This window comes from Thalia democratica, chromosome 1, assembly GCF_965202585.1.
Source record: "Thalia democratica chromosome 1, ktThaDemo2.hap1.1, whole genome shotgun sequence".
In the NCBI taxonomy this organism is placed as follows: domain Eukaryota; kingdom Metazoa; phylum Chordata; class Thaliacea; order Salpida; family Salpidae; genus Thalia; species Thalia democratica.
In genome coordinates this window covers 64,841,317-64,850,968 of record NC_139165.1, presented here as the reverse complement: position 1 = coordinate 64,850,968, position 9,652 = coordinate 64,841,317, and the positions used below count along the sequence as shown (strand labels likewise).

The window sequence follows — 9,652 nt, the reverse complement described above, 5'->3', positions numbered from 1 at the left end:
TTGTTTATACTAGCAAAATTATTTTTAAATTAATATTTTTTATACCAATATTAGTTGTATCTTGTTATAACTTGTTAAATAGGAGAGAATAAAATATTAACAATTTTAAACAGTAAGTACATCGTTTAAAACACGTTTTAATTAAAAAAGTAGTTTTACTGATTTAAATAACTAGGTAAAACAATTATATTTTGATAGTTAACAATTATACCTTGTTAAAACTAACTTTAAGATCAAAAATATTTCTAAAGTGTCATTATTATTGTTTATTGAACGAAAAAAAAGCGCTCAAAAATTCTGGTTCAAGAACCTGGTGGATGAAAAACCTTTCGGTTATCGAGTCATACACTACTGATGCAGTTTAATGTCATGTCAAGGACAGTCGTTGTCTTTTAAGCTTAGATATTTTAGTTTTTTGCATACAAAATTATGTTTATAAAATTTAGTAGTTGAACTGTTTTATTTAATTAGAACATGTAATTATTATTTTTTTATTAAGTAAACTACTTAAGAAAATATTTATGTCGTTCAATAGTTTTGAAATTAGAAATATTTGGTGTAAAATACAATGATATTAAATTTTATTTTCTAAGGACTTTAATTTTAGTTTAATTAGAGTTTTTAAGTTAACTATAGTACAATAAAAACGTATAATTAGCTCTTAGATTTATTTAATTATCTTTTAGATATAACGAAGAGCCTAATTTAAAATTACTGTGGCAAAAATTGTACAAGTATATCTTTAATGCTGAAATAAAACAGTTTCAATCATTTAAATAAAAAACGATTACTTTACTACTTTTTTTAGAATTTGATTGTAATAAATCAAAATAAAATGCAATAAATTTTAAATGCGCTATTGTTTGTGTTGTTATATGCATAACTATTTTAATATTGAAGTAAATGTTATTCGAAGTAGCTGGGTTTAAAAAAATCTGTATTTGCATTTTGAATAAGTTAATTGTTTGTGATTTTGTTAAGGAAATATTATATTAGTAGTATTTACTTTAGAAAATTAAAATTAACTCAATAAATATACGTGGAGTTTTGTACACATTTCACTTTTAAGATCTGTTTTGTCACTTTATTCGTTTTCTATAAAGTTTGCATTTTCGTAAGCATTATATTTACTAATTTTATGTCAATTGAAAACCATTAGAAAACAATAGTTTTTTGTTAATTAAAAATTAATTAAAATATAGTCAGTTATAAAATCTATTGAAAATTATAAATAAGATTGTTACTGATAAAACTGTAAAAATTAATACTTATAAGATAAAAACTTTTATGAATCCAAATAAATTTTTGTCAAGTTTTTAACTTTGGTTACTTGTTTTAGGCTTATAAATAACTTAATTTAATTGTAGGAGAATGTAGGAGCTCTTCACCATCGTTGTTTCCTTTTTAGAGTAATTTGCCTTTTTTCTTCAATTTTTGAGAGAGTAGTTTAATAATATAACGAACACCTACCGTAAGCCTTAGGCACATTTTAGAAAGAACTTTTTTACAACATTAGTTAGTTTAGTTAGTGATATTTTTTTAAACTTTTGTGATTTTTTGTTAATTTAAAACTAGTTTTTTGTTGCTTTGAAGCATAGAATTAGCTGAATATTTATAACGCTTATATTTGATTTACAAGTAAGTTACTTTTAAAAAATATACCATTTTGTTAGTAATATTTCCTTGTAAGTATTTAACTTGCATATTGAATTATTAAACAATAATTAAAAAATTACTAAAACTAGTTAAAACTTCTTTGGTATATTTTTAAAAAGTACAACAATAATTACTTTATGTTTTAGAAACAATTTAGAAACACTTTGAAGTGCCTAGTCGTGGGATTATTTGTGTAGGAAGCTCAAACCATTTACTTTAGCTCCACCAAACGACTGAATTATACTTAATTTAAAACCAATTTTAAATGACTAATTTATCTAAAAATTTTAAACAGACTTTTTTAGGACAAAAATAAATTTATCAGTTACTGATTTACATGAGACTTTTATATAAACTATTTACTATAAAATACTTATAAACAAACAGCAAGCTTGTGAAAAATATAACTTTTGTTTTAAGTAAAGATGCCTGGAACATGTTCAAATATATTATCTGCGATTTCAAGGAAAAAACCTTTGGATGAAAAAGACTTAGGAGAAACTAAATTGGACCGCGTCTTGAGCGTCTATGATCTGACAGCATTAGGTGTTGGTGCTACGCTTGGTACGTATTCATGATAGCTAAACTAAAATTAATGTTTTTCAAATACAAAAATAATTGTCTAAATTTTTCAGAAATGTTTTAATACAACATGAAAATAAATATTAGTTTTGTATAAGTCATTGTATGTGTGTAGGTGCTGGAGTATATATTTTGAGTGGAGAAGTTGGTAGGTATAATGCTGGTCCTGGAACCGTAGTTGCCTTTTTTATCGCTGCCCTCACTTCAGTTTTAGCAGGTAATTATAATCATTAAACTATTTATAAAAAAACTCATCTATTTAATTATTCAATAATAAACAGAAGTATTGTTTAGGTCTTTGTTACGCTGAGTTTGGTGCTAGAGTACCCAAGGCAGGAAGTGGGTATGTGTATTCTTACGTCACTGTTGGTGAACTAACAGCTTTTGTCATTGGATGGAACCTTATACTTTCTTACGTTATTGGTTAGAACTAAGTTTATATTTATTTTTAAGTCACTTTTTTAAATTCTACTTTTAAAACTACCTTTTAAAGGTTTTATTTTAGTTTTACCAAAGCTGCCTTTATCAAAATGTATTTTAGTTTATTTGATTTTTTGCTGTCAATACAACCAACTAGGTCGATTGGAACTGACATAAAAAAAGGGTTTTTATCTTCAAAACTTTTATATATCTTAAATCGTAAAATAATTATTAAGGCCAATATAATTTTACTAGTTGTAAGTGTATTTTTTAGTTTGTTTTTGTACAAGGTTAGTTTTATTCTGAAATCTGGTTAAAACATTCAGCATGCAAAAAGTACTTATGTCCAAAATATGTCAAGTACAGTATGTTTTTAAAAAAACTAAACGTGTTGTAGGGTTGGTTGCTCACAAAAGATATTTAAGTCCATCTAATAAAAAAATAACTACAGTAAAATAGGACCGTTATTTAAACTAAAAAACTCAACAGTTTAAACTAACTATTAGTTACCCAATGAGTAAATGAAGTATATTTACCTTTTATAGAAGCTATACAACATTAAAATTAATTTTTAAGCTAAATAATCCTTGCTATTTCATGCAAATCAAATTGTAATTTGTATAAAACAACAGGAGCAGCTAGTGTAGCAAAGGCATGGACAGCTAATTTTGATGCTCTTCTCGGCGGTTCTATCAAAACAGCGATGACTGACTGCTGTAAATTGGGAAGTAGCAGTTTTATAGCTCCATTTCCTGATTTGTTTTCTTTCGCACTCATAATGATTCTTACCTGTAAGGCACTTTTTAAACATATTTTTTAATCTATGTTTTTTGTTAAAGTTATATATACTTTATTTTAATGTTTTATCAAAACAACATAAAAAGTAATACCCTGTTAAAAGGTTTGATTGCATTCGGAGTGAAAGAATTCGCGTTAGTCAATAAAGTTTTCACGTTTTTGAACGTATGTGTCATTATTTTTGTCATTGTGGTCGGATTTACTCAGGCTGACTTGTCAAACTGGCAACTGAGCAGGGTTGAAATAGAAAATGATATGTTAGTTTTCAATATTTTCGTAGGATTTATAAAGATAGTTAATATTTTCGTATTAACTTAAATTTTATATTAATTATAACTAAGTTCACAACTTACAAACAAATCATATCTGATAAAAATAAACCCAAATACGTACATTTAAGCAACATAAAAAATAAAAGTTATTTTTTTATTTTATAATTAAAAAAAATTGTAATTTTTTAAAGTTTAGTATTTTGATTATTTTCACCCCTCTACACTTATCACTTTGGCTAAAGATCTTATTAAAAAGCTATCATTGCTCAAAACCTTTTTGTAAAAAAAAACGATAAGTATTTAAATTTTAGTCTTTGTATACTATATGTAAAAAAATATATTAAAGATTTAACCAACCTTTTAATTTTAAAGATTATCAAGCAAAAACGGAACCTGTGAGTTGAAATCTCTTACGAGTCAAATTGTGAATGATACAGTCGTTCCTAACGAAAACTTGACTGACTGCCTTGTCGAACCAGGTCTCTCTGAGGAAGACAGTAAAGGAAAAGAAATGTGGCCAGGTTATGGAGGATTTCTTCCTTACGGTATTTCTGGTCTGATGTCAGGTGCTGCAACTTGCTTCTATGCTTTTGTCGGTTTTGACATCATCGCTACAACAGGTAAAAAAAAGATATGCTGCAGTTTTCAGTTTCCAAAAATATTTTGATAGTTATTAAAATTTTTGATTATACTCAAGTGTTTACGTGAAATATGTTGAACAAATTACAAAACCTTAATTTAAAAAAACGTTAGGAGAAGAAGCTATTAATCCGCAAAGAAATATTCCTCTCGGTATCGTGTACTCACTTATGGTGTGCTGTATTGCCTACTTGGGAATCAGCGCATCTCTTACTCTTATGCAGCCCTACTATTTACTTGATAAAGACACTCCATTACCTCTTGCATTTGCCTATGTAGGCCTGAAATGGGCTGAGATCCCGGTAACAGTTGGTGCTATTTGCGCGTTGACAACAAGGTTATTTACATTAATAATCAGATAATGAAATATTTAAGATATGTACTATCATTTTTTTATTTTGATTAGACTTCTTATCTACTTTAAATAAAACTTTATCTAAATTAAAACTTATTTTTTTGTTTATAATTTTAGTTTATTGGGAGCAATGTTCCCTATGCCAAGGATCATATATGCGATGGCAACCGATGGATTGTTGTTCAAGTTTTTAGCAAAGGTCAGTGAAAAATCAAAAACTCCCGTAATAGCAACTTTTATATCAGGCGGAATTGCAGGTTAGCTTTTAAAATGAAGTACTTTCAGCTAAAAATTCTTAACTAACTTATTTTTAATTTTTACTATCCTTTATTTTTAGTGTCAAGAAAATATTATCCAGATAATATAAGCATTTTGTTTAAATAAAATCTGTTACAAGTAAAAATTATTTTTTAGCTATTATGGCATGCTTGTTTGAAACAAAACCATTGGTAGACCTTATGTCAATCGGAACATTGGCAGCTTACACTCTTGTTGCCGCATCTGTTCTTTTGCTTAGGTTTGAGATACGAAAGTATTTATAACTACATGATATTTATAAAGTTAAAATAAGTTAACACTCCGATATTTTAAAGATCAAAGTTTGAAACATTTTTGTCGTTTGATTAAGTGCAATAATAAGATAATTTATACGACCTTTGAAACTAAATACAAATACATTTGTTTTATGTTGCAAATTAAATAAACAGCAGAAATATTTATTTAACTTTATTTCTCGTAACAAGTTGTTTTGTTACCAAACAAAGATGTCTTGAAAAGAACTACAATAGCTGTATAAAGAAAAACGATTATAATGTTTTAGCAAAACAAGTACAACCTATACGAAGGAGTGTAGTTTTGATAAATGTTTGATATTACTTGTGTTAAAGATCATAGGTCTTTCAATACTAAAAATTACAAACATTATGTGTTATATTACTTGAATATTTAAAATAACTAAAATTTTGTATAAATGTACTTTAAAACTAATACAAAGTGGTATTTAAATAAAAAAAAGTTCTGAGAAATATTTTTTATACTAAACCATAGTGTATAATACAATAAACTTTATTTTTTACTTAAAATGATCTACAATTTTTAGATATTCTCCCGATGCTCAATCAGACTACGAAACTACTAAAGAGCAAACTATGACTGACAGTTCAACAAACATGCTATCCAAGCTAGTTCGTCCAAAGATTTCTGTTCCAACAAAACAAACATGCAACATTGTTTACAACTGCACTATTATCATAAGTAAGCTAAAAAAAAACAGAGCTATTTAAAAATACAGCTTGATAAAGTTGTTAAATATTGTATTGAGCTTTTAACGATTGTACAATTTTCCTTGACTATGCTTAGTAAAGATATCTTTAAAGAATCATTTGCTATTCAGGGATTAGTTTTTACGAACAGTTTTTTTGCGAAAACCATCAATTTAAAATACTTAAATTCATAAAAATTTTTTAATACATTTAACAAACGTTGAGCGACTTACTTTATGAAAGATATAAAATCTCTTTTTACTAAAATCTAAAAGAAAACAAATGTAGAAACGATAGTACATTTAAAAAAATAGTTTGTACTTGATACTTTAAGTTTCTTACTACTTAAATAATAAAATTCAGTTTGACAACATTTTTTTTTCATTATTTACACAAACAGTAACAAAAAAGTCCAAAATTATATTTGTATAACCTATTTTTCATTATGAACTGTGAAAGTGATTTAACATTTAATAAATAACGCTTTAACGTTCAGCTAATAGTTTTTAAGACAGTATAATTTAAAAAAGAGAATAACAACTATCATGTCTTTATTTGATGATGTTTAAATCTTGTAACATTTTACAGTGGTTTCAAGCATTATTGCTGGAGTAGCTCTTAATATGAAATGGAAAGATTTAATAGGCACCAATCTTCCTGCAGTTATCATTCCAATTATAATGGCTTTAATCATGGTTGCTGCAACAATCATTATTGGCTGCCAACCTCAATCTAAAAAAGAACTTTCTTTTAGTGTGAGTTTCTAAAATACTAGTTCAATTTTTTTTTAGCATTTAAAACTTGTTAGGTATTATATATACTTAATATCGTATAACTTGTACTATACTTGTTGTTTTAGTATTTTTTATATATCATTTACTAACTTTGAAAATTGTGTTTGAATTATAATTTTTTAGGTCGTTTGTTTTGTTTTGAATGCATGGATGAGAATAAAAAAAGTTATCAAACCAAAAACTTTCAAAAATCTTTTATTTTTTAAATTATTTCTATAAACCAAATTGCATAACTCATTTTAGGTTCCTTGGGTTCCGTTTGTGCCAGTAATGAACATGGTTATTAACTTGGGACTGATGATGCAACTGAGCGCTAATGTGTGGGCAATGTTAGCTGTATGGATGGTTTTAGGTATATTGAAAAAAATTTCCTTTTTTTTTTTAACTTAAAAAAAAAGATTAATTCCTAAGTCGTATTTTCTAAAGTCAATAAAATATTTAGATTTAGATCTAGATCTAGATAAGAGAATATTTTACGTATAAAATAATTTAGGTTTTTCAATTTACTTTTTCTACGGAGTTTGGCACAGTGAAGAAGCTAAGCAGAAAGATCAAGAATTGTTAAGCATGAATAAATCTGAAAATGAAAAATTAAATGTAGATGTATAATCTACGTTCACTGATAAAAGTTTTCAAATTGTTGCTAAATTGATAAAGTATAAAAACTTGGATTATATTTGGTTAAGTACTAAAGTAATAATTTAAAACCATTCCTAGTATTGTGTAAGAGTTTTATATCGATCATGTTATAAAAAAGGTATTACTTGACTTTTAAAATATACTTTAATCATTTGATTCAAACTACTATAAATTATTTCTATTTGTTTATTGCAAATCTCAAAAGTTTATTTTAAAAACCTCATTTTAAATGTAAAAGTTGTGCATGTGTTTGCATTTAACTAACCAAACATACGCGGATAGGTGCACAATGTGTTTAATCATTAATACTTTTAAGCACAACAAATTAGTTTTAATGCCTTTACAAATTAAATTAAAGAAATCTAAAATTAGACAAAATTTTAGTTTACTATTTTTAATTTGTTCTAATGCTAAACGATTTAAAAACTCAAATTCAATAAAAAAAATAAAGTTAACATCAATAAGCCTGTATTATTAGACTAATGACCACTTTTAAACTTTTTTATAGGCTAATGTGCGATTTAGATAAGTTAAAAGTCACTTTATAAATACGTTTTAAGCTAAAAGTAGTTCAAACTATTTTTCATTTTTGTTTTGTTGTTATGTTCACAACAGAAAGATTTAATGTAAAAACTTACTATTAAATTGTTATTCTAAAAATTAATAGATAAAATTCAATATATAGTTTTATCAATTCTAAGTATATTTGTATTGCTTCGATTTTATTTTTATAAGTTTGTAGCTAGCTTTGACTATTAATTTGTTTTATAATACTTTTGCGCTATATATTTTTTTCTTATATCATTACGAGTATGTTGATAACTTTTTCTCTGCTTTCAATTAAATAAAAATCTGCTAGAATTTGTTTTTAATAGAAAGGAAGTTTTTTGTCTTCAGTTAAATTAAAATAAGATTTAATTATTTATTAGAAAATAAAACAATATATTATTTTGATTTCACTTATATTAGAAACTTTTATAGCAAAGTTGTTATTTGTTAACTAAGAAGTATACATATATACCTCAAATTAGTATGCTGTCGAGTTCTTTGTATTTTTATAAAGTGTTCTTATTGTGCTAGTTTTTAGATTTCTTGTATATTTTTTTAGAGATAATTGAACATACTTATTATTTACAGCTAACATTAGTTTAATAACTTATAACTACTAAAAAAACTATTTACTATTTTATTATTTACAGTAAACAAAATTCACTGTGTAAAAATAGAACTAAGGCAGCTATGTTAATTATTAAGCGTATTTTTCAAAGTTAGTGTTGTTGCTTTTAAATTTTATAATTCCATGACATCGATGTCGTTTGTCATGGATTGTGCAAATTTTACTTTGTTTTCATACAAACCAATAAAATAAATAGACCGCTTGGAAAAAAATGTTTTAGTTTGTACTAATAACTTATTTACATTGTTGTAAAATAATTACATTAAGAGTTGAATATTTTTATAAACTTCTATCTTTTTTATTATAACTGTTTAAAAAGCAGTATTTTAATTCTAAGATAAATTGTAAGACTAACGATGTTATATTTTACAGTTATATATATTTTTTTTAAAAGTATAAACAGCCTTACATTAATAGTAAAGTCCTGTTTAATTTGTAATATGTTTTAACTTAAAACAAAACATATCTTAGTTTTTTACAGACAAGCAAAAACTACAGGATCATTATTATTGTGTACATTATTGTTATAAAGAGTCTATTGTTGTGTATTTAACATTATTCACATAACTTAATTAGAGTTAACATTTCTAAAACTAAAAGCTTACATTAGAATAAATACTTTGATAAGAAGTTATAAGATTTTTTAAACTCAGATTTGTATACTTTTTTAAATACCAGTAATGTTTTAATCGGTATTTGTTGAACTTTTGTTGGTTTAAAAGAACACTGTAAAACATTTACTCAAAAAACAATATATAATTAAGCTTTTTGTTAAAACTAGTAGATGTTTTAAAACTTAAAAAAATTCATTTTGGTAATTTTGTTCACAGTTTTTCTTTTTATACTTATCAGAAAATAATTACGCTGGCAAAGATTAAATTCTTTTAACTAATTATTTTTTATTTTAAATAATGTTTTATAAAATTTCGTGTTATTTCAAACAAAAAAAACTTAATCAATAAAAATGAGTTTAAGGAATTAAATGAAATTTTTATGACATGTGAGGTTCATATAAAACAATATAGCTTCGTATTTACAATAAGAAATGGAATAACTTT

General features: G+C 25.2%; 1 protein-coding gene across 1 annotated transcript; it reads left to right on the top strand.

The window, feature by feature from the left end:
• Positions 1–2,017: 2,017 nt before the first annotated feature.
• LOC145832988 (high affinity cationic amino acid transporter 1-like) lies at positions 2,018–8,806 on the top strand. Its single transcript, XM_082940195.1, has 13 exons — positions 2,018–2,220; positions 2,354–2,455; positions 2,533–2,661; positions 3,291–3,449; positions 3,560–3,713; positions 4,101–4,348; positions 4,482–4,704; positions 4,840–4,979; positions 5,137–5,239; positions 5,822–5,976; positions 6,573–6,739; positions 7,022–7,130; positions 7,272–8,806. Exons 1-13 carry the CDS (start codon positions 2,082–2,084, stop codon positions 7,385–7,387), a joined length of 1,944 nt encoding a protein of 647 aa, XP_082796321.1. The 5' UTR covers positions 2,018–2,081; the 3' UTR covers positions 7,388–8,806.
• Positions 8,807–9,652: the final 846 nt, after the last annotated feature.